At 39.0% G+C, this 26,839-nt stretch overlaps 1 protein-coding gene across 1 annotated transcript in view; it reads left to right on the top strand.

Moving 5' to 3' along the window:
- The window catches only part of LOC149249093 (RNA-binding (RRM/RBD/RNP motifs) family protein), a 187,966-nt gene that overhangs the window by 44,384 nt on the left and 116,743 nt on the right, over nucleotides 1-26,839 (top strand). The window contains exon 2 of the mRNA XM_089456168.1: nucleotides 22,773-22,856. Coding sequence (XP_089312294.1) covers nucleotides 22,773-22,856 — 84 coding nt within the window. The remainder of the gene's footprint in view (nucleotides 1-22,772; nucleotides 22,857-26,839) is intronic.

The raw sequence follows: 26,839 nt of genomic DNA, 5'->3' as shown, positions 1-26,839 counted from the left end.
TATCTTGTAGATCCATTTAGAAGTGACCACAAAGTTGTCCTTGGGTTTAGGCATCACTTCCCAGACAACATTTTTCATGATTGCTTCATATTCCTCATTCATCGCATCTTTCCATACTTTGTGCTTTACAACTTCTTCGAACGTGCAAGGTTCAACTTGAATAATAGTACTCATGGCAACCAAGTACCCTTGATACCTGTTAGGCTTCTTACTTTCATGAAATGTCCCTCTTGGAGCAATATGCTTTTTAGCATCTTGAAGTGTATCCTTGAACCATTGTGGTCTTTTCCTTGAGGTGGAGGGATCACCAAGGTGGATAAGAGGATCCATTGGGCCATCAACATCGGGCAGAGGGTCATCCATTGGAGGTTCTTCATGATTTTCAGCAGCATTATCATTGTCCTTTCTTGAGATGGGGAGATCTCTGGTTTTCCTGAGGGCAGTGTCTTCATCAAAGGTAACATCTCTGCTTACTTCTACATCTCTTTGACTAGGTACATATATTTTATATGCCTTCGAATTTTTATTGTATCCAACGAATATACCTTTCTTCCCAAAAGCTTCCAACTTATTCATTTTCTCTTCAGGGACATGAAAATACACAGGACAACCAAATATTCTAAAATGAGAAACATCAGGTTTCTTACTATTGAAAACTTCTTTGGGTGTCTTGAACTCCAAAGTTTGATGAGGGCTTCTATTTTGAACATATACAACAGTGTTGGCAGCTTCTCCCCATAGGTATTTTGGTAGACCTTGATCATAGATCATGGCACGAGTGGCTTCCATGATTGTTCGATTCTTTCTTTCAGCAACACCATTCTGCTTTGGAGTGTATGGAACAATTGTCTCCCTCTTAATGCCAGCCTCTCTGCAAAAGTCATTGAATTCATTGGATTCATATTCAGTTCCATTGTCAGTCCTCAACATCTTGATCTTCTTCCCTGTTTGATTCTCCACCAATGCCTTGAAAGAACGGAACCACTTGAACACTTCATCCTTCTTCAAGAAATAAATCCATGCTTTGCTTGAGAAGTCATCCACAAAAATTGCATAATATGAGTATCCTCCTAATGAAGTTACGGGCCAGATACTAGACAGGTCAGAATGGACCAATTGAAGAATATCAGTCGTCTTGCTTTCATTAGAAGGGAAAGGTCCCTTTGTATGTTTCCCAGCCGCACATCTCTGACAGACTCCTTCATGGTTCATGTTAAACTCGGGCATCCCTGTGACCATCTTCGTTACCCCAAGTAAGGCTTGGTAATGCAAGTGGGCAATTCTTCGGTGCCATAATTCACACTGAAGAGAAGTATCACTTGCCAAAGCTCCCAAAGGACTTCCACCAACTTGATAGAGACCATCAACCCTAAATCCAAGAGTAAAAGCATCGTTAGGGTTTCTATGCCAAATATGTACCTTTCCATCAAAGAATGATACCTTGAAGCCTTTGTCTTCCATTGTAGAAATAGATACCAAGTTCTTCAAATCGGGCACATACAACACTACCTGTAGATGTATGGTTTGACCATAATTCAAGTAAAGAGTGACAATGCCTATCCCTTTCACGACGTAGGTGGCATTATCTCCAAGTATAATCTTTAGATTAATTTTCTTCTCAATTAAATTTGAGAGGGCCTCCTGAGTCCTTGTATCCAATGAAATGCCTTGAGGCTCCACTATCAATTAACGAATGATCCAAAGTATCTGGAGAGTAGATAGAGCAAAAATAAGATAGAACTCATTTTGCTTTTCTACAACATTATTTTCATCATACCTGGCATTTCTTATCCTCTTGGGAGGTTGTCTATTTCCTTCTCGAGCAACAAGAGCATTCCATTTTCCTTTGTTGTTATACTTGTTGTTTCTTTGATTTCCATTCCTTTTGAATTTGTTGTTGTTGGTATTCTCATCCCTTGGAGGATTTTTCTTGTGAGGACACTCTCTAGCATAGTGGCCGAACCTGTTGCAATTGTAGCATCTTCCTTTGAATCCCTTCTTAGATCCTTGACCCTGTCTCCTTGGACCAACATCATTCTTCCTCTTAGCATGTGTAGAGAAAGCAGTAGGTTCATTTCCATTGTTCGATTTATCTCTCCCAATCATACTTGTTTCCTCTTGAGTGCATCTAGCCAATAACTCATCAAAACCAGGTATCCTGTCATTGTTGAGAATGGTGGTGGTAAATATATCCCATGGTCTTGAAAGACCTCCAAGAGCAATGAGAGTGAGCTCCCTGTCAACAATAACTTCTCCAATAGATAGCAGGTCATTCTTGATTTGAGTTATTCTCATGAAGTAGGATTGGATAGACTCCCCTTTATCCATCTTGATATCCTTCAACTTGTTCTTGAGAAAGAGAATTTGACTTGCATTGTTCACTTTGAACATCCCAACCAACTTATCATACATTTCCTTAGAAGTTCCCAAATCAGAAATATAGGCAACCAAATGCTTTTGAATGGAGTCAATCAAAATTTTCTTTGCTTTGACCTCACCTTTTCTATACTTTGATTACTTCGATTTCGCAGCAGTTGGTGCATTTGAAGGAGGCTCCACCACTTTTCCTTGCACATAGTCCAATACTTCATGCTCTTCCAAAGTCAGGTCCAAAGTCATCTTCCATGCATGATAGTCAGATTTGTCATTGAGCTTGTCCTCAGTCTTGAAGTAAGATGTAGAGGCCATGGAGACTTGTCCAATAATCTTTGTCCAACAGATATCTTAGTGATTGCTTTTCTCTCTTGCTTGGGCTTTGATAACATGTTAATTTTATATAACAATGGTATGTTCTATGCTTGCAACAATTACTTCAATGTCCTTTTATTAGCCCAATATCAATTTCATTTTAATTTCCAATAACAATCACATTAACCATTAATTCACATTGACAGTAACTTTAGATAGAAAATAAATAATAAACTGCAGAAGACAAGCCAAGACAAGAGAACACAAGAATTTGGCTCAAGATGGGGAAAAACCCTTGATCAATTCTTCTTATTATCAAATATCAAATGTTCAACACAGAGAGAATATCCAACAGAGTACAATAGATGATCTAGTACCACTTGCAAATTCAATTTGGTTGATTGAGGACTGCAAATCTAAAAAGTCAACAACAGTCAACTTGCCCTAACCAGTCAACAGTCAACGATCAATGCAACAACCAAACTTATCCTTCTTGAGCTCGGTCAACCTTAGTCAAACTCGACCTTCTTTGCTGGTCAAAGTCAGCCCAAAATAGTCCTCCAAAGTCTAGTAAAAGTTGGTAAAAAGAGAGAGTTTGCTGTAATTTTCTGCAGTCAAAACAAGAGCCAACTCTGAAGTCAATGTTGATCAAAGTGACCAAATTTCCTCGATTTCTGTGGCCAACAACTCAATCCTCTAAGATCGAACTTTTGGTGGTCAAAGTAAGTCAAATAAAGAGGAGAAACTTGGTCAAACGAAGTCAAACTGTTCTGCTGCAGAAAGTCAACCCAAACTGTGAAAGATGTCTCCAAAAATCTCGCACGTGTGAAGAAGAAAGGCTGCTCGACAATTTGTACGAACCAATCAATGTAGGAAAGAGAAGGAATGATGTGTTGTGAATGTGCCAAATGAGGTTTGAGGTCTCTTCTATATATATGTGATGGAGGGGGATCAATTTGCCCAACTTGACGCTAAGATGACCTTGACCAAATGCACGTGTGTAGGCTTCACTTCAAAAACATATTTCTTCTTATCCAAATTCAGTGATCCTTAGGTCGATTTTGGTCCTCTCGGAAAGATGAATTCAATCCAATAATCATCTTCTTCAAATGAGCTGTCCAAAGTGGAATTTGGCCCTAGTTGCACATTTTAACAGGTGTGCTCATAATACTGACGCTGTGTCTGAGGAGGTAAAATATATCGAATGAGGGGCTCTTCCTTAACACTATACTCAGGAGGGGGAATGGGCTCATGGTCATTTGAGATCATCTGAAAAGGGGTGAGGGAATCACTTATGGATGACTGAAAATGATGAACAAGCAAAAAAGGCAATGGGGAAGGTGAAGTATTATATTTGATGGTCTTCTTTTCCTCAAAATCATAATCTAAAGGCTCATCATCATTAGGGAAGGGTCCTTAAGTGGTTCAAATATACTCCTAGGATCACAAGGAAGGTTTGTAGCAGTAGGGGCTCTATCGACTTCATCATCGTTAGTACCCCAAATAGGATCTTTCCCAAAAGGAGAATCAATTGCTTCCAATTGCCCCCTTTCATGCAAAAGAAAATAACGATCCTCCTTTCCAAGGGTATCAATGGATATGTCATCATAAATAACGCCCGAGAGAAATGGATGACCAATCTCAACTTCATCCTCCTTGTCGGTGTCATAAATGGGAGCACAATCAAATTGAGGACCAACGATCTCCCATTTTTCCTTTTCAATACGAAAGTAATCCCTAATGTCAACTTCCATGGGACTAATTGGATCACCTTCTCGAAGGTTCTCAAAGGGAGAATCATCAGGGGTAATATCCTTGGGAAAGGTAAGGTTAGCCTCGCCTTCATTTACCATAGACTCATCCTCCCCATCACATGTGTTCTCAAAATCATCTTTATCACCATTTTCATCATGTGGGCCCAAGGAGGACTCATCTTCCTACTCATCATTTAGAATTCCAAGTGTCCTCTCCAACCACTTCATCTTGACTAATTAGACCTTCCCTTTGGAGGGTTATCTCTTGGCTTTCACAAGCAACTTCATTAGATTGGAATTTTGGGCTCTTATACTTCACGAATTTGTTGATGAACTCAACAAAAGATGAAATTCTCTTAGGCTCACATGAATTAAGCCAACTTTAGTGTTCATATCCAATAGAGGCAATAAATAACTTGATGAGGTTGTCTAGATGAACCACATTCACCTCGGAAGCATGCTTGATCTGTTTTGCTATGTGGTCAATTGTTGTACATGGATCACCCTCAAATTGTGGCATATTTCACATGAACTTCCAATCCAGGGCATTTGGGTATCCTGGGACCCATGTGATATCCAAAGCAGGGAACCATTCATGAAGTCTTTTGATAGCCATTGATCTTTATATATTGATAACATGGGAGTCGCCAGGGTGAATAAAAATTGCCTCAACTAATGCTTGCTTCACCCTACAAGCATTGACTTTAAAGTTCAATGAGGAACTAGGGCTTCGTTCCTCCAACGGAGTTGCCAATACATATGTCAATATTGTCGTATGGGGAACAAGACACACATCTTGTGTCCTCGACAACGATGCCAAAAATGTTACCACTCAAACTAGCAGGGGACTCGGGAGGGGTTCCTAGAGAACAACTACTAGGTCAAGTGGCAACAATGGAGAAATAGCCCACTATCACTTTAGGTAAAGCTCCTTGCTCTTTACGGATTTTCACTGATGGGAGTAGTACCCATATTAGGAAAATCACTAGGAGAAATATAGTAATGGTGCAAAGGTAGTGATTCCAAGAGTCTATTCAAAGGAGAGACTCTAATGATAGGGATTCCTTGCTTTAGAAGCAAGATGAATGGCTCTCCAAGAAGGGATAGAAGGAGACCTAGACTTAGGGTTGAGGAGTATCTCTTGGCAAGGAGTGCCTTAGACTTAAGAATCTTAGAAGAATAAGGTTTCTAAGCAATCCTTGTGAACTTGGAGTGACAAGGTTGCAGAACCACAAAGAAGCCCTAGTGGACCCAAACGAGGTCAAGGGTTTGGGATGGAACTTCAAACAAATGGACTTGACCAAGTGAGGGAGGAGAAAAGGATCAAAGCGACAGGATTTGGTTTGGATTTTCAGTGCAATGACCCATAATGAAGCCACTAACCAAAGGAAGCCTAGGGAGAAATTGTTCAGGGCTTGGAATAACTCGAGATTCCATTGTTGGAATGGCTTGAAAATTGGAGGACCTCGCAAGGACACACCAACGTAGTTCTTGACCAAGTTTCATCAATTTTGGATGGCTACAATGGATTTTGTGTGATGCCCTAGGAAGCCTACTAGGGTTAGGGCTTATAAGGAGAAAAAGATGTGAGAAAAATGTTCGTTTTGGTGACCACCTAGGGCTAGACTAGTGCCTAGCCTATTGGGAGAATGGAGCCAAGGAGATTTAATGTTTAGAGATGCTTATGCCCAATCAAGGGGTTGCCCAGCAACTTCGTATGGCCCTAGAAGCAACGATTAGGTTACTAGGGAAATTTATACTTGTTTGATGCTGCAATTGATGAGTTATCAAGGCAATTATGAACAATCATATACCCCTAGGACAATCATTCACTATACTTTGCATGAACATATGGAAAAGACCTCACAAAGACAAGGTAAACAAATTCACATTTCATTTAAGGCCAGCAACATGAGCTTCATAAGCGAAAATTTTCCATACATTTTACAAGTGCAAGTGTTAAAATTGGCAACTAGGGTCAAATTCCACCTTGAAACAACTCATTTGATGGAGATGATGATTGCATTAAATTCCTCTTTTCGAGAGGACCAAAATTGATATAACGATCATCCAATTTGGACAAGCAGAAGTGTGTTTTTGAATTTATGCCTACACGTGCAAATCGTTTTGGTTGGCCACATAATCATGTAGGTTCATGAAGCCAAATGGACGTGACTCTTCACCCTCAATGACTTGTATAAATACAAGTGCCCTCTCACCTCATTTGGCATCATCATCACATACATTTCTTCTCTCTCCTTCTCTCATTGGTTCGTACAACTATTGGGTAGATCTTCTCTCTCTCACATGTGTGGCAGAAGGACAATTTTTTTGGGTAGATTGCAGGGCCGAATTTCAGGACTGTTGCAGGGGTTTGACCAACATTGATCGAGCACTTTGACTCATCCTTTGACTGCGATTTTTGTGGGAAAATTTTGTTTTTGGTAGGCCATACAATTTGGCATAGGAACTGAGAATTTCTTCGCAGTTTGACTGTAGGGTTGACCACAGTCATGACTACAGAGTTGACCAATTTTGACCGCAGTTTTTAGGACTTTTTTGGGTTGCTTAAAAGTGCATTGAAGTAATTGTGCTAAGCATAGAACATACCATCGTTATCTAAATATAACATGGTATCAGAGTCCAAGTGAAGACAAAGCCCAAGCAAGAGAGAGAAAAGTAATCACTAAGGGAGCACTGTTAGGCAAGATTATTGGACTAGCTTCAATGACTACTACATCTTACTTCAAATCTGAGGATAAGCTTAATGACAAATCTGATTATCATGCATGGAAAATGCCTTTGGACCTGAATTTGGAGGAGAATGAAGTATTGGACTATGTGCAGGGAAAGGTGGTGGAGCCTCCTTCCAATGCACTAGCTACTGCTAAGACGAAGTATAGAAAAGGAGAGGTCAAAGCAAATAAAATTTTGTATGATTCTATTCAAAATATTTGGTTGCCTATATTTTTGATTTGGGAACTTTTAAGGAAATATATGATAAGTTGGTTGGGATGTTCAAAGTGAACAATGCAAATCAAATCCTCTTTCTCAAAAACAAGTTGAAGGACATCAAGATGGATAAAGGCGAGTCCATCCAATCCTACTTCATGAGGATCACACAAATAAAGAATTAACTTTTATCTATTGGAGAAGTTATTGCCGATTGGGAGCTCACTCTCATTGCACTTGGGGGTCTTTCAAGAGCATGCGATGTGTTTAACACCACCATTCTCAACAATGACATGATTCCTAGTTTTGATGAATTATTGGCTAGATGCATTCATGAGGAGATGAGGATGATGGAGAGAGACAAGCCTTCAAATGAAAATGAACCTACTGCTTACTTCGCTCGTGCAAAGAAGAAAAATAATGTTGGTCCAAGGAGACAGGGTCAAGGGTTCAAGCAAGGATTCAAAGAAGGAAGAAAATGAAGGTGTTTCAATTGTAACAGGTTTGACCACTATGCTAGAGAGTGTCCTCACAAGAACTCTCCAAGGGATGATGACAATAACAACAACAACAAAGGCAATGGAAATCAAAGGAACAACAAGTTCAATAATAAAGGAAAAAGGAATGCTCCCGCTGCGTGATATGGAAATCGTCGACCTCCTAAAAGATCAAGAAACTCCAGGTATGAGGAAAGTATTGTTGTAGAAAAACAAAAGGAATTTTATCTTCTGTTCGGTCTATCTACTGTGCCTCCTTCAGACACTTTGGATCATTGGTTGATTGTTAGTGGAGCCTCAAGCCACTTCACTGGGTACAAATAAGCTCTCTCAAATTTGATTGAAAAGAAGACTAATTTGGAGATCATACCTGGAGACAATGCCACCTACCTTGTGAAAGGGATAGGTACTATTACTTTTAACTTGAATTAAGGTCAAACCATTCAGCTACAAGAAGTATTGTATGTACATGATTTGAAGAAGAACTTCGTGTCTATTTATGCGATGGAAGATAAAGGCTTCAAGGTAGCATTCATTGATGGAAAGGTACGTATTTGGCAAAGAAACCTTAAAGATGCATTCACACTTGGATTTAGGGGTGATGGTGTCTATCAAGTTGGAGGAAGTCTTTTGGGAGCCTTGACTTGCGATGCTTCACTTCAATCTGAGCTATGGCATCGAAGGTTTGCCCACTTACATTACAAAGCCTTACCTCAGGTAAGGAAGACGGTCACAGGTATGCTCGATTTCAACATAAATCATGAAGGAATTTGTCAAGGTTGTGCAGCTGGGAAACTCACAAGGGGACCATTCCCTTCAAGTGAAAGCCAAACTACTGATATTCTTTAATTGGTCCATTTTGACCTATCTGGTATGTTTCCCGTAACATCATTGGGAGGATACTTATACTATGCAATTTTTGTGGATTACTTCTCTTGTAAAACATGGATCTATTTCATGAAGGAGGAGGAAGTGTTCAAATGGTTATGTTTTTTCAAATCCTTGGTGGAGAATCAAACAAGGAAGAAGATCAAGATATTGAGGACTGACAATGGAACCGAATATGAATCAAATGAATTCACTGACTTCTGTAGAGAGGCTGGCATTAAGAGGGAGACAATTGTTCCATACACTCTTGAATAAAATGGAGTCGCCGAAAGGAATAATCCGAACAATCATGGGAGCCACCTGTGCCATGCTCCATGATCAAGGTCCACCAAAGTTCTTATGGGGAGAAGTTGCCAACACTGCCGTGTATGTTCAAAATAGGAGCCCGCGTCAAGCTTTGGATTTTAAGACACCCGAAGAAGTTTTCACTGGTAAGAAACTTGATGTTTCTGATTTTAGAATATTTGGTTGTCTCGTGTATTTCATGTGCCTAAAGAGAAAAAAAACAAGTTGGAACTTGGAAGCATCTGGAAAGAAAGGTATATTTGTGGGCTACAATGAAAATTCAAAGGCATATAGAATCTATGTTTCTGGTCAAAGAGATGTGGAAATAGGCCGTGATGTCACCTTTGATGAAGACACTGCCCTTGGGAAAGCCAAAGATCTCCCCATTCCAAGAAAAGATAATGATGATGCCGCAGAAAAACAGGATGAATCTTCGACAGATTAACCTATGCCTGATGTTGAAGGCTCAATGGATCCCATTGATGCACTTCCTGGTGATCCCTCTACCTCAAGGAAAAGACCTTTGTGGTTCAAAGATACTCTCGAAGATGCTGAAAGACATATTGCTCCAAGAGGGACATTTCGTGAAAGTAAGAAGCCAAACAGGTATCAAGGGTACTTAGCTGCTATGAGTACTATTGTTCAAACTGAGCCATGTACATTTGAAGAAGTCGTAAAGCACCAAGTCTAGAAGGATGCGATGAATGAAGAGTATGAATCTATCATGAAAAATGATGTCTGGGATGTGGTGCCTAGATCGAAGGACAAGTCCGTAGTCACCTCAAAATGGCTATACAAAATCAAACATGGAGCAGATGGGAGTGTTGAGAAATACAAGGCCAGGTTCGTTGCTCGAGGCTTCTCTCAAAAGGAAGGAGTGGACTATGACGAGATATTTGCATTGGTTGCCCGATATACAACTATCCGATCTATTATTGCTCTTGCTGCCACTCAAGGATGGAGCCTACATCAAATGGACGTCAAGGCTACTTTCTTGCATGGCTCTCTTAAAGAGGAAGTCTACTTGGAACAACCTCAGGGGTTCAAAGTACAAGATCGAAGGACACACGTATGCAGGTTGAAGAAAACCCTCGTATGCAGGTTGAAGAAAGCCCTCTATGGGTTGAAGCAAGCCCCTAGGGCTTGGTATGAGAGGATTGATAGCTATCTTATGAAGTTGGGATTTATGAGGAGCGATGTTGATCCTAATCTATACTTCAAGGTTCAAAAGGACATGCCTCTCATCTTGGTCCTTTATGTAGATGATCTCTTTTTGACAGGTGCAAACCCTCTCATTTATCAATGCAAGAGGGAGTTGGTTTCTGAGTTCGAGATGAAGGACCTAGGTCTAATGCTCTACTTCCTAGGCTTGGAGGCCTTGCAAAGCCAGGTGAGATTTTCCTTTCTCAAGGAAAATACATTGTAAAGCTACTCGAGAGATGTGGGATGGTGGATTGCAAGTATGTGTCTACTCAAATGGAGCTCAACTTCAAGAAGCTATGTGGAAGTGCTCTTGGGCCCAAATTGGCAAACCCTTCTGAATATAGATAACTTGTGGGGACCCTGATGTTCTTGGTAAACTCCCGTCCCGACATATGCTTCGCTGTGAATACATTAAGTTAATTTATGGTCGAGCCTCATCACCCACATTGGATTGCTGCTAAGAATCTCTTGAGATATCTCTGTGGCATAATCAACTATGGAATGAATGGACTGAGATACACTGCCGGGAATTTGAGGCTACATGGATATATTGTTGTTGACTGGGCTGGCAGTGTGGTGGATTGAAAGAGAACATCGGGATGTTGCTTATCATTAGGGTTTGCTTCGATTTCATGGATGAGTAGGAAGCAGAGATCAATTGCTTTAAGCATCGCCGAGGCCGAATACATTGAAGCTAGTATGATTTGTTGTGAAGCTGTTTGGTTGAGAAAACTCTTCAGTGAGCTATTTGAGCACGTGCTAGATACCACCGTGAAACCAAAGTTGGATTCACCTTTCAGAGAATCCCGTGTTCCATGACCGCTCCAAGCACATTGATATCAGGTACCACTTTATTCGGGATATGGTACAATGGGGAGCAGTAAGGCTCCAACACATCAGGACTGATGAGCAGGTTGTAAACATCTTCATGAAGCCCTTAGGGAACGTCAAATTCTTAGCCTTCCAAGAGAGACTTGGAGTTGTGGAAAGACCCTCCCATGAGGGTCCTGCTTGAGTTGGACATTGAGCTATGGGAGCTCTTGGGGCTTGGGGTACTTCCTGGAGCTATGAGCGACCATATGGTGAGTGGTTCACCTTCCCCTATTGGTACACTATGTACAGGGTGAATGGTTCACCTTTCCCTGTGATACCCCATGATGGTTGACGTGTGTGTAGGGTGAGTGGTTCACCTTCCCTTACGATTGACATATGCATAGGATGAGTGGTTCACCTTCTCCTGCTGATGCCCCAACATACAACTTACCCATGAACCTCTCATCTGGCCAATGAGTTGGCAAAAGTGGTTAGGGACCATAGCACAACCGATGGATGCATCATGTATTGCCGTACTCCCTATGACTAGGATGCATGACGTTCAACGACTTGATATGGGATCAAATTTGATTGAGGTCAGTGGAGAGTGGTAAGGTCTTGTGACTCACTCTTGATTGATTCTTCTTCATTATTCATATCAGTGTTTAGCAGAGCAGAGATGAGATGAGATACAAAGATGGTACATGACGTCAGGATGTCATGATGATCGATGATGATGGATGGAATGGTAGGTGGAATTCTCCCTAGTTGAGAGGGAGTGTTAAAATTGGCAACTAGGGCCAAATTCCACCTTGAGACAACTCATTTGTTGGAGATGATGATTGCATTAAATTGCTCTTTTTGTGAGGACCAAAATTGATATAAAAATCATTCAATTTGGACAAGTAGAAGTGTGTTTTTGAATTTATGCCCACATATGTGCAAATCGTTCAAGTCAGCCACATCATCATGTAGGCTCATGAAGCCCAATAGACGTGACTCTTCACACTCAACGACTTGTATAAATACAAGTGCCCTCTCACCTCATTTGGCATCATCATCATATACATTTCTTCTCTTTTCTTCTCTCATTGGTTCCTACAACTATTGGGCAGATCTTCTCTCTCTCACACTTGTGGCAGAAGGACGAATTTTTTGGGCAAATTGCAAGGCCGAATTTCAGGACTGTTGCAGGAGTTTGACCAACGTTGACCGAGCACTTTGACTCATCCTTTGACTGTGATTTTTGTGGGAAAATTTTGTCTTTGGAAAGCCGTATAGTTTGGCACAGGAACTGAGAATTTCTTGGCAGTTTGGCCACAGGGCTGATTGTAGGGTTGACCACAGATCTAACTGTAGAGTTGACCAAGTTTGACCGTAGTTTTCAAGACTGTTTTGGGCTGCTTAAAATTACATTGAGTAATTGTGTTAAGCATAGAACATACCATTGTTGTTTAAATTTAACAACAAGACATGAGAAATAAACCATGAAAAGACACGAATAGTGAAATCTTCCAATCATCAATAGAGACAAAAATTGAAGCTCCAAGATTAAAGACAAGCTCTTCCAAACATCGAAATGCATCATGATTCCAATTTGTCCGTCAATAAGGCTAGCGAAATTCTCAAGAAGAGATACAAGTCCAAATCCAAGTTACGATCACATGAAATGATCATCACCTCAATATATATCCTCCTTAAGGGGTTTGATTTGCCTAATAAGGCCTAATAATGCCCCAACTAATAAAATAATGTGCAAAAATAACATTCCTTGGGGACAAGCCCACCAAGATATCTCCATAATACAATAAGCCTCCCAAGAGGGAAAAATAATAAATACAATAGGTCGAAGGGCCATTGAGGAGGCCTAGTGGAGTCCAATGTGTGCCAAGATGAATGAATAAGCTCCAAACATAGTGATAAAGGGGGTGGCCCCTTGATATCCAGGCAAACGACTTGTGGTGCCCCGAAGTGGCTATGGGGGCACAAAACATCCTCATGGGTCTTCAAATGGATCGAAAAAGCTTGTATCCCATCTGTAAGGGCTGGAAGATCGATGCAAGCCCTCCCATTGTCTCTCATGGTGAGGCACATCCTCATTTGGAGCCTGGATCAACTGCCAAGTGTGTGGTGCAAGCGTGGAGCTGGCTGGGCAAGGTGGTCCAGGTGCATCATCATCATCCAATGGGTGGAACACGAGCAAGGAGTAAGTGGAATTGAAGGATCCGATGAAGTGGCAATCTGCTTTCTGCTATGGTGGAGACCCATGGCTCTCAATGCACACCCTACAAATGCCAATATGACCCTCTGGAGGGCTTGGACCCTGTATAGGGAGACCAAATCCCAGATGAAGACCCACCTGCAATCCTGTATAAGATCCAATGTGTCCCCTTACCTTCCAGTACAACCAAACATTATTGCAATTGAGTAAATGAGTTTACAAATCATGGAACCAAATGGACACTTCATAGTGGCATGCCTTTCCATAATGGGCTTCAAAACATGCAAGTGTCTCCAAGTTCAAGAAGAAGGTTAACCAAGGACCCTATTAGGTGGTTTCAGCCTCTAAGGGGGTGACATATCTATGGTACATCCATCAAATGGTAGGTGGTATGTGAAATAATGATGGAATGGAGTGGGGCATTAGGGGAAGGCTCCAAGCCACATATCACAGTAGAAGGGTAGCTAAAATAAGGGAAGCCCACACTTGGGTATATGAATGTAGGAGGGAGCAATCATGGTACATGAGTTACCCCGACCATTGTTTTTCCACCCTTTTTCATATGCCTTTTTCCTTTTATAGATTTTTCTTTTGTAACTACTCAGGGCTCCAGGGGATGAGAGCATGATATGTAAGATATAACAATGAATACCCCCTTAAGGTAGGGTATTTCATCGCCCACCAGGGGTGGGACAATTATGGTTCGTTAACAATGTAAAGGGCCAATATGAGGGTCCCTAGGAACTAGGGTGATGGCGATGATGATAAGGGTAGAGCTCATGTTTGGCTTTTGCCCACGTGCTAAATTTGTATGTCCCGACCATATTTTGCATTTCATGGTACATTTCCTGTTGAGAGTGGCCAAATTATGCTATTTCTTTTCTTTTAGCTACATCAACCTCCGGGGCATCATCCTAAGCTCGACCCAAGGGTGTGGACAAGGGGAGGGGGAGGTTGACTCTTTGTGGACCCAATGGACAAATGCGGACTCGTATGGGAAATATGGTGAATGGGGTTATAATGAGTGGAGGGGAGTGATGTATATGGTGTCAGGAAGTAGGACCACATAACCAAAATCAGGTTTTCCCATGTAGTGCCACCCCTAAAGCTAGTAGCCAATAAAGGAGATTCCACGAGACTAGGATATAAGGCTAACCATCAATTTGGACAGAGGAGACAAGAGTACAAACCAATCCCATTCTTTTCGCCGAATCCCCCCACTAATCCATACCCAAAGTGTCCATGATAAGTAAACAAAAATACCAAATTACACAATGAAAAGCCATCCCTTCGAGGTTGGAAGACCCACCTTCAAACATACGATCACAACAAAAGGGCGAGGGAGCATACAACTATAGCTCAGGTGGCATAGATAGTGGCCCATCGAGTTATTTAGTGGTTGTAAGGGGCTGCTGGCTGCCAATTGAGGACCATCTAGGAGAAATTTTTTCTCCTATGGATTCTGCCCATGGATGTTGGGTAACAGGGAGCATTAAGAAATACAAGGCAAGATTTGTGTCCAAGGGGTTCTTGCACGTAGAGGGCATTGATTATGACGAAACATTTGCCCTTGTGGCCAAATATTCGTTTGTCAGAACCTTTATAGCCATTGCAGCTCTCAGTTGGGGTGGAAGATCTACCAGATGGATGTTAAAACATCATTTTATTTGGGGTTGTTGAGGAGGAGATTTATATTGAGCAGCCAAAGGGGTTTGAGACATGTAGTAGGGAGACTCATGTTTGTAGACTAAAGAGAGCCTTGAATGGGCTCAAACTGGTTCCACGGGCATGGTATGCTAGTTCATGGTTGGGCCTCCCATAGTGCATTGGGTTGCTGCCAAGCATGTATTGAGGTATCTCAGGGGGACAATAGAGTATGGATTGTGGTATAGACAGGTTGATGGGGTGAAGCTTGAGGGCTTCATTGATGCAAATTGGGTAGGGAGTTCCATAGACAGGAAGAGCACATTGAGCTGCACATTTAGTGTTGGGTCGACAACTATTTCCTGGTTTAGCCGAAAGCAGAGATCAATTGCATTGAGCTCAATAGAGGCCGAGTACAGGGATGCTAGCTTAGCAACATCCAAAGATTTTTGGTTGAGGAAGCTGCTCGTGGGCTTGTTTGGACAAGATCTAGAGCCCACTGTGACAATCAGAGTTGCATCAAGCTCTCCGAAAATCTAGTGTTTCACGATCACTTAAAGCTCATCGGGTTACACTATCATCACATCAGGGACATTGGTTAGAGAGGTATAGTTAGACTCCAATAGATATCAATAGAGGAGCAGACAACAAACATTCTGACCAAGGCTTTGCCAAGGGGCAGATTTGTTTACCTTAGAGATGGGTTTAGTGCAAAACATTGAAGCAAACAAGGTTCGTTCTTAAAGTTAAATACTCCAGAAGACTTGGAATATAAAGATCTCCATTGAGATACAAGAATATATATTAAAATGTACGAGTAAGAATGATGATACAATTAAGAGTGAGGGGCTTGCTTATATACCAAACAGGTGTCCCTTTTTAAACGGTCATGTCTCCTTAGATGTGCCTCTTTGTTTAACTAATTATTACTTATTTACATATTATTATGTTTATTATTTATTATCTATATTTATTACTTTTACATAATTATATTCATAACATTGCCTTCCTCTTCAAAAAGCTTTGTCCTCAAAGCTTGTTGATGAAAGGGCTTGATCTCTTTTTTTGCTTCGAATGTCTTCTCGTCTCGGGACAATCATCTTTGTCAATACAAGTTGATATGATCCTTGGAGTGATATATAAATTTGTCGCACGGAGGAAGGATTTGATCATCCTAAATTAATATTTTGTGAAATCTTTTGATTACTGGAAACTTGTGATGAACTGTTATCACTGCACTGAGTTGTGCACACTTCAATATTCTTCGGAACATAAGTTTGTTGTTTATGTTCTAAATAAGTAGCTTGATTGAATTGTCTACTTTCGTGATTCAGATGTCGATAAGGAATTTTAGTGATTTGACTTTCCTTTATCTTGTTTGTGTTGTTTTCTTGATGTATTTGAAGTATTTGATTTCCTTTAGCTATGGAAGTTGCATGGTTAATTTCTGGATCTTCACTAGAATCTTTTGTTGTTGAAACTGCAATTTCTGAGTACATCTTTACTTCATCTAGTTTGTCCTCTTCTTGAGTTGTGATATTGACTGGATCGGTATTAGTTCCCTTATCTTCAACTTGGACTGTTATGACTGGAGACTTCGATACTTCTTGAGTAAGTTGCTCTAACTTGTCTTTTAATGACTGGAGACTTCGATACTTCTTGAGTAAGTTGCTCTAACTTGTCTTTTAATGACTTCTTGTCCTTCTTAAGCTTCTTGATTTGTGTTAGTAACTTTTTGCTATGGTCTTTGAGTCGAGAAACTTCTTCATTTTTGTCAGTGGTGATCTTATCAACTTCTCTTTGCATATTTTGTAGTACTTTTTTACCTTCTTGAAAAATTACTTTTTAGATATCTAGTATGTCTTATGGTATTATTGAATTTGGCGTCACTGTAAGATCTTGTAGCGTTATTTTTTTTCTTTTTGTAAGAAAATGTCAAAAACTTCTTCGTATTCAGGATGAAGGAACCTAGGGTTTCCATCCATGGCGATCCCAAAATAATGTCACCTTGATCACTCAATAGGGATTGAACAGAGAATTGCGATATATCTGTATATTCTCCAACGTTTAACTATAAATTAGTGATTTCATATTATTTTTTGTCCAAGAATTCTAATTTTCTGGTTATGTTTAACTCAGGAATCATCAATTGGTTTGCAATCTTAGGGTTTATATAATTTTTACTTTCAACGAGAGAGATAGAAATAGTAACGCCTTTTCCTGTGAGATTTCCCTTAATTTTAAAAAGCACTTTAGCATAGCTAGGTAAGGTTTCTAAAAATTTTCCTTCCTTTAATTCTGAATTAGATGCCATTTTCTTTTATCTTTGATGATTGATTCTATTTTGCATTTAGTAAAAAATTTGTAATATTTCACTTAATATTCACACCTTGTATTTTATTCTTACTAGTCACTTTTCAAACTATAATGAAATGTCCTTTTAATAATATAATACTCTACTTTTCTCTTTTTTTTTTTATAGTTAAAGTGGTATAATTAAATTAATTAATTATATAGTTATAAATGATATAATTATATTATATTATTATAAGCTATGTAATATAATTATAACCTTATATAATAATTAAGCTATATAATTAACAATGATATGGAAAAGTCGTGAGTGGGGAACAAATACAACTTTACAAGATGGAGGAAATTGATATAAGAAATTAACGGAGGTTGACCAAGCACAAAAACGATGGCATGGGCATGGACGTTAGTGTGTTCAATCTAAGGATGGTTGCAGGGGCGATGGGCAAAAGCTTATAGAGTCGTGGCCGATGGAAGGATGCTAGCAGTGGACTAGGGATATACAACGGAAGGCTATGGTAGGGAGGCCGAGCGTAGGCTGACTTTAGTACTAGAGAAAGCGAAGTGGTCAAGCTAGTGGCTTATTGTGGTTTCGATTAGCTATGGTGGCAGAGGCTTGGTGATACAGTGATCTGGCCGTAGCAATGAGGGCAGTGATATGGCTCAGCGGCAAGGACGCGGCTGTAAATGTTGTAGACGGTGACAGTGACGACAAACAACTTACATCGGCCACTGTTGTGGTTAGCAACGAGCGACAAGGACGTGGTTGGAAATGCTATAGAGGGTGACGGTTATAGAGGGTGACGGTGACGGCGGATAGCTTATAGCGGTGATTGTTGCGGTTAGGGACCAGGTAAAATTTTGTTATATTTTATCTTTTTATTTTATATATATATATATATATATATATATAATATAATATAATATAATTTTTCATATGATTTTAATTCTCTCTTTTTTTTGTTCAAATAATTTTTTTTAGATACGATTTTTTTTTTCTAGTCTTTTCCTCCTATTTTTCTTTCTTTTTTCTTTTTTCTTTTTATATTTCTAATTTATAATGTTTTCTTTTTACTTTTCTTCTTTTCCATATTTTTATGTATATAATTTTTGGTTTTTTATTTTTATTTTTAGATAAAGTTTGAAAATGGCCAAAGGCCTAAATGGCAATATGGAGAAACTCCATATTCTGATAGCGAAACGCTTCAATGGCAACAATGTTGACAAATTTGATGGTCAAAGACCTGGATCAGAGAGCGCGGCTTTGTGCAGTGGTAGAGTGGCCAGAGGATCGAACAACTCTAATACCAAATGAAGCGAACAAGGTTCATTCTTTAAGTTAAATACTCCAGAAGACTTGGAATATAAAGATCTCCATTGAGATACAAGAATATATATTAAAATGTATAAGTAAGAATGATGATACAATTGAGAGTGAAGGGCTTGCTTATATACGAAGCAGGTGTCCCTTTATGAAAAATCATGTCTCCTTAGACATGCCTTTTTGTTTAACTAATTATTACTTATTTACATATTATTATGTTTATTATTTATTATCTATATTTGTTACTTTTACATAATTATATTCATAACAAACACCTTCCTCTCTAAGAGGGAGTGTTGATTGGAGTAGAGAAGCAAGGGTCTGACTTGCCTAGGTGCCAAGGCTAGTAGAGGGACCCACAAGACAACCACTTAGCAGATTATTAATTTAATTAACTATTTCCTAAAGTTGGACATAGGAAAATTAAAAATTCCTAAAGTCAACATATGATTTAATCTCAACCCTTCATCAAGATTTAATCTCAGCCATTGAGAGTGATGGTGGGTCCAGGTTGAATTATAAGAGGGAATAGGGCATAGAAGTGGCCAGTTTGATTTGGCATAATTTGCGTGTGTTAGCTCAACAAGAGAGAAACTAGGGTTTCAACAGTCAGTAGAAGATCAACAACCAAGAGGGAGAGAAAGAGAGGGCCGAACAACCTCTAACTCAGCCTAGCATAAGTGTGGTCGTATAGCAATAAGAATGCGCAAAGTCAAGGTTGTACGGCTCGTCTGTACAATTGCGTAGAGAGGTCATATTGCGCAGTCGTACAATAGGAGAAGTGCGCAGGGGTTGATTCGATTTTCCTTGGAGTTGTTTAGTGATTTTTTCTGTTGTAAAAGGGAAGTGTTCCTTTGTTGTAATTTTTTCTTTTTATGAAGATAACTTTTGCTAAAGATAATAAAAGAAACATAGTTTGTAGGTTTTCCTCAGAGTTGGGGTTTCTTGGGTATATCTTGTGCTTTATGTGTTGAATGTGTTTGTCTTCAGCTTTGATTATTTTTGCTATTCATGCTATAGTTAGAAAACTTAGTGTATTTGTGATTTAAGTTTTCAGAACAACAATTTGGTTGTTTTTTGGTTGCATACTTAGAGAATTACAAATTAGTTGCCAGGTTTTAAAGGAAACTAACAATTTTACCTATGATGATGATCTCACTTGATTTTGAGGGCATGTTTCAAATGCTTGTTCCTAGGTACAATTGCCATCACTTGAGGGATGGCATGAAACTTTTGTAGCACTTCATAGGGGATATTCAACCCCATTTGATGATTATCATTGGCATTAGAGTCAGGACATTGAACACATTATAAGGAACATTTGCCTTGCGATATATCTTGCACTAATGATGACCTTATCCTCTCACAAAAGAGCTTGAATTGTTGTGCATTTAAACCAAGATGTTTCCTAGAGATATGATATGCCCTAGAGATAACAGGTGCCCCCCTGGCTGGCATTGTACCTTCTTGATGGACATTACATTGTTGTTGACCTGATTTGATAAGGTGATGACTTGAGATCCCTTTGGAAGGGATGGTACAATTCCCTAGATGATGATGTTATGCCTTAGCCTTGTGATGTATCCCTCATGTGGCTTGAAGTGATGATGTAGATTTGGTTGATGATGTGTTGATGAAGAGGGTTTTTCTTTATGATTGGAGACCTTGTTGATTAGGAGATGGCCTTTTTGAGTGAGGAGCACTCCTTGACGGTTTGACCCATCAATGGCACATTTTGATGTGGATATTCACTTTTGGAGAATGATGTCACTCTTGGAGGCCTTTTAACTTGCATGTGTGGATCAAAAAGAGGCTTATTCTTATGTTTTATCATTGAGATAGCTATCTTTTACATCGGCTTGTGACCAACTTAACTTGTAATCACATATTTTATTATTTTTAGTGCTTTTAGTCAATTTTACTTCTAAATTGACCGGGTTGCCCACATATATATAGAGGGAAGTCGATTTAGGGTGCACACTAGTATAATTTTCTCTTGGATGCAATGCAACATTGATGTAGCAAATTGTCTTGTGGAGGATATTGTGATTGGAGGGAATTTTCTCTTGGATGATGAAGTGATTCTATGGTGATTTTGTGCAATTTTATTGTGAGTATCTTCTTCCATTTTGTAATTATTGTAGAATTAGGATTTCACTGAAATTTTCATCATATGGGTTGAATTTTTTATGGCTCTAACATCTTCTAGTGCAAAATTATCATCCATTTTCAATCAAGGAACCTTGGTATAACTTCCTTGACTTTTTATCTCCAATTGGTTGAAAGTTGCTAGGGTTGATGAAGAGAAACCTCTTTGTAGCATTTTCTCTCGTAACTTATTCGAATTGGTCTTTTTTCATAGACCTCAACCTTTGGCTCCATTAGCCCAGGATCAAGAAAAGGCACTAGTCTATTAGTGTGTCAATCCTTTAAAATTAAAACCCTAAGTTTCAATTATTTTCTTATGTTTTCTAGGGTAAATTAGGATTAGGTTACGGCAAATTCTGCATTTAATAGCATAAAATACCTTGGACCTCATAGTCCTACGGTTAAGCCTTGCGTCTACTAATTTGAAAAAGCAAAATATTTTTCTAATGCATTTTTAGCCACCTTCTTAGGGCTGATGTGTAGAGTTTCATAGCTGTTTAATGCATTTTCATTCATTGGAAAATATTTGCAACCTTTTTCATAGTTTACTTATTAATAGCCTCTGCTTATTTCTTGCTTCTCATCAATTTTAGGCTATTTTGTTATTGTCATCATAAATTTAACATGCTGTAAATTGTACTGATTAAAAGCCGTAATTTATAACAACAATTGATAATTTAAAGGTAGCATGTGTTTGTGATCTATTTGAGCCTCTCCAGGGCTATTCAATCCCCCTAGATTTAGCCTGTAGCCATAGCCCCTTTGAACTTATTATCTTGAATTATCTCTCACTTCACCGCCCAGCCCTACTTTATTGAATATGATATTTGGGTGTTTTATTTAGCCGATTTCTCGGAGGGTATTTAGCCTGGAAGTTGTTGGGTTATCTAATCTTTGAGATCTGTTGAGGGTCTCCCTTATTGGGATAGTATCCACCTACAAAACGATCAGGTAACAAATAGTAAGGTGAAAGGTGACAGTTGTGGTTGACACTTTGCATTTAATCAGAGTGCTCAGTCAGGTGTTGCACTAGGGTGCTAGATTTTGCGGTAACAATGACCACTGCAGATTTTGCAAGTTCTTCATTTTTCTGAAGAGGAGCAAGGCCTTTTAGGGAGTGCCCTCTTTATGACAGAAACTATATATTATTCTTTTCTTCTTGGAGGATTTTAATTATTCACCTTTACGTTGTTCTGACCTAGATTTAAGTGGGGCTGAGATAGCCTTTGGATGGGCTTGATCTTGGGGGGTAATTCATTCATATTTCTCAGAGTCACTTGATGTTGAATGAGACTAGAGAAAACATCCTTTAGAGGAGTTACAAGAGCCTTGAAAAATAAAGGATTTCTGTAAATGCAAGAGCAAAAGATTTGAACGCTAGAGAAAGACTATCTAGAGCAATACTTGCAAGTTTTAGATATTTTCTTCCTTTAAATCTTTTTTAGCTTTTCCTCTTGCTTGAATAATGTTAGCCTTTAGGATCTTAAACCTTACATTATACTCCTCATCCCTGTCAAAGTCATACATCTGGAGATTGGAGAGTTCCGTTTCAAGTTGGTTGACCTGAGTAGTATTCACTGTTCCAAAGAGAGTTTTGAAGGTAATTCCAATTTCCTTTGCACCATAGCTATTGGGAGAGGGAAGGCCAAGCACCAATTTGCAAAGGACTCCAGGAGTGGAGTGTTCTAAGGTTAGTTTTTTTAAATAATATATATTTTAATATATTTGGATAATATCAAAAAAATGCAAAATGGCAAATCAGTTGTGGAAAATATGAAAAGATAGGTTTTTGTAGTAGATTAATTTTAATAATCAAAGCATCAATATTTTAGTACACAAATAACATCATCCGTCTAACATTTATAACTTATAGCATTGTCATCAAATGATCAACCATAACACTAAATTTCATTTATCAAGTGTCAGTAGACAAATTTGTCATCGACACAAAGTGTATTTGAGTTCCAAAGTTTCTTCTTTTTTGATGCAAGTATAAAATATCCTTGTGAAAGATCACCATGCATGTGTCTTGGAATGTGCAGATATATAATAGTGAGAAACGTTCCAGCATTGGGCTGTATTGATGAACTTGTGAAGTTGTTTGGACAATTTGGACCCATAGAAGAGTAAGTCAAATAATTATGTTTTGATCTAACTTTAATATACAAGCTCAATTCCCTTTCTCAGTGTTTTGATGATTTTATATTTTTATTTGAAAAGACAACTTTGGTGGGATGCTTGTCTGTTTGTAAAAACTTAAAAAGTGTTGGGCTGAATTGGCATTTTCAACTTGATTATGAGAGAGAACCACCAAATATTTTCTTGCTAAATTACGGATAGGATGTCAGTATTTTCTCAAGTGCTAGGCAGAATATGTTGATGAGCAACAGAAACCAACATTGGTACTCTCTATCCAATTAATGGGCCAATTATTTGGCTAGGCCAGCCTTTGCCTCATGATTACTGTGTATGTAGTTTGGTAGGGGGTTTTCTTTGACTTTTGAAAATCATAATGTTTGGATAAAAGCTGTGCATTTAAATATATTATTGAAGTGAAACAACCGTGTTTACTTTCCTGTAAATTTTTCACATTATTTATCGCAATTATATCTGGGTAGTAAATTTGGTTGGCTGTTTTTTAAAGGCATGAACCTGACAAAGGAGGAGGAGGATCAAACTACTAATTCCTTCAGCAAGAATTTGTTCGGAAGAAATGTCGAGAGCTACAGAAACAAAACAGAGTTTCCAGACAAATTGAAAGATTATTTGCTTTCAATCTTAGTACCAGAGAATATTTGTTTATATATTTTACTTCCTATTGCACCTATGGAATGCCATCTTATTGAGGAGAATATATTTGACCTTGAGAAAAGTCTTTACACAGTTTGATTGCTATTCTCACTGTTGATTTTGTTGATTTCTGGTAGCATTAAATGTGCTCTAAGTCTCAAAATTTGCAGGGAGGCTTAGACACATGCATTCTCCAATACCTAGAAATCGTTTTGAGAAATTCCACCCGGAGATAGTTTTATTAAAATAATTAATTATTTTTAATTGGACCTTAAGTTTGAACTTAGCAAATTAAAATAATTAATGGATATTAATGTAAACTGTGGGTGAAACTTCTAGAAGAAGACGAGGATCAAGCCAAAATGATCTAAGCCATTGATTAGAAGTTAATCTGGGCCGTTGGTTGTCCAACAAAAAGATATAAGAAGAGGCTTGAGGGGTACTTGGAGAACACACACAGAGGGGAGATCAAAAGTTCGATTTTCTGAAGCAGAGCAGCTGTCGGAGAGATTTTCGATAGTGATCTTTTGCAGTGAGGGGCAGGGATAGTATCCGAAGGGAAATCTTTCCCAGTCGGAGAACACTCGGTAGAGAAAAGAGAGAGAGAGATCCAGCAGAGGCAACCGAGCTAGAGAGGCTGACACAGAGCCACGCAGAGGCAGTGTAGGCTGACCCAGAGGCAACGCAGAGCCTTGAGGAAGTCTGGAAATTTGTTGAGGAGATTGATTTCTATAGCTAGAAGCCGAGGTGTGAGACTGGGAGAGAAAAAGTCAGAATCTCAGAAGCAAATCGATTAGCTGGGAGGAGTGATGCAGTCCCCAAATGGTGTGACACTGGGCTGACACAGTCACTGCGCAGAGGTAACCTCACTTATCTCGATGTCAGTGATATTCTCTGTAATTGAATTGTCGGGAATGCATCCAGAGATTGTATTAAGAAATTACTACTGCATAATAATAAAACCCTCAGAGCTGCTGCACCGGTTTTCCTGCATTGGGTTTTTCTGGGGACATTTGTCCAAAAATAACTGTGTAGATGTGTTGTATTTCTTTCTTGCTCAGTTTTTTGTTTCCGCATTTTATTTAGATGGCGAAGGTTGCAGTGTATTAGTTTTGGTGTTTACTGTAGGAAACATTAAATCGTTTTGTTTAGTAATTAACAAATAGAAGAAACATAATCAGTTGCTGTAGTAGAAATTTGGGCATCCAAATTTTCACAGATTTCTGGTAGCATCAGATATGCTCTAAGCCTCAAAATTTGCAGCGAGGCCAGGACACATGTATTCCACAATACCCATAAATCATTTTGGGAAATTCCACCTAAAGACAATTTTATTAAAATAATTAATTATTTTTAATGGGTTCCTAAGTCTAAACTTATGAAATTAAAATAATGAAGGGGTATTAATCAAACTGAGGGTGAAACTTGTAGAAGAAGACGAAGATCGAGTACAAATGATCTAAGCCATTGATATCTAATCTGGGTCGTTGATTACTCAACTGGAGGATTATAAGGACTTCAATGGGCATTTGGAAAACACATCGGAGAGAGATCAAGAGATCGAATTTCTCAGAGAGGGCAGCAGAACTTGAGAGGGAATCCACAAATTTGCTGTAGAATCGATTTCTAGAGCCAGAAGCCAGGGTGTGAGACTGGGAGGGCAGAAGTCGAAGTCTCATAGGCAAATCGATGAGCCGGGAAGAGTGATGCAGTTCCTAGAAGTTGTGATGTAGAGCAATGCAGTGATTGTGCAGGGGCAACTAGGGGCTGGCTATTCAAGGGCTGGATCAGTCTTGGATCACTAGTGATAGTGTGAGGTATATCTCACTCATCTCTTTGTCAGTCAGATTCTCTGCATTGGATAGCCAGTATGGCATCCAAAGATTGTATTCAGAAAACTACTGCTTAATAATACAAACCCTTAGCTGCTGCACCAATTTTCCCGCATTGGGTTTTTCAGAGACATTTGTCCAAAAATAACAGTGTCATTTGTGTTATTTCTTTCTTACTTAGTTTTTGGTTTCTACATTTAATTTAATTGTTCAAGGCTGCAGTGTATTAGTTTCGGTATTTGCTGTAGGATGTAGTAAATAATTTGTTTAGTAATTTAACAAATAGAAGAAAATCAGTTCTTGCAGTAGTGATTCGGGGGTTCCGAATTTTCATAGCAAAGGACCAAAATTATTCCCCCAATAAGTTACAAAATAACCACAATGTTAATAAATGTAGTTAATTATCAGTTTCCAACAATTATGATCATAATTGCTACTTTTACCAAGAAGCATATAGATAAACATATGCTATTCATACCCTCATGATCAACTAAGGGACTATGATGCTCAAGTCATGCATTTTTTGTGCAGTGGACAGTCCTTACATTTTGTTAAGGTTCTACCCTAACCTCCCTACTTTAGGCTACCTAGGAGTTATTCGATTGTTGTATGTGGCCATCTTCTATAACATTGTCCAAGTCCCATTAGATGGTAGTTGATGGTTATTTAATTAAAATTATCCACTGTATAAAGACCACTAGGTAGTTGGTACCATTATTGATGGGACAAGAAGTAGTTATGGTTTTGGTAATTGAGAATATAGTGAAAAAGACAAGAGGCTATGGAATGTTTATCTTGTGTTGTTGTATTTTGAGCTTTGCTTAGTTAAAGGTTGCTCCATCGTAAGAGGTAAGTGAACATAGTTTTATTTTTTTGATTATTATAGTACAAGGCTATTGCATATTTCATCTTATTGTAACCACTGTGGGTACCCTTTTGAGTAGGTACCGCATTAAACATCAATTTTATTAAAAGTTGCCTTCCACCTACCCTTAGGTTTATTACAATATCTTTAGGCATATCTGAAACCAACTTTGCATAAACCTGAGGCCATATTGTTGCTATAGTACATCAAGAACAACACTGGAGGATATCACTTTCACGTACTAGTATATTGGATAGTACGATTAAGGGTATGGTTGATCCTCCTTAGTTAGTGCTGGAAAGATTCAACCAAGTACAACTCTTTGATATATCAGAAAAAGGAAAGAGTACCCTTCTTTTGACCTTGGATGTTAGGAGTAGCCGTTGCTCGTATATTCCCCATTGCATGAATCATGCAATTGGGTTCCTTGATGGTTCTAGAAGACTTCGACAGGTAGGTAGTGCCCAATTCACCCCCTCTCTCCTGGTCATTAGATTAAAGAAACCTTGACATCATCGGCCCCATCATCTGATCTCCCTCTCTTACTCTGTCCCTCTCATAACAAGTTCATGGGTTGGGTTGTCCACCTGTTATAGCGGCTACAACTACCCTCCAAAATTTT

The sequence above is a fragment of the Pinus tabuliformis genome, chromosome 7 (assembly GCF_031772625.1).
Source record: "Pinus tabuliformis cultivar Carrire ecotype Pingquan chromosome 7, CPIR1, whole genome shotgun sequence".
In the NCBI taxonomy this organism is placed as follows: Eukaryota; Viridiplantae; Streptophyta; class Pinopsida; order Pinales; family Pinaceae; genus Pinus; species Pinus tabuliformis.
The sequence above is the reverse complement of the archived record's forward strand: the minus strand, read 5'-3'. Positions and strand labels throughout refer to the sequence as shown.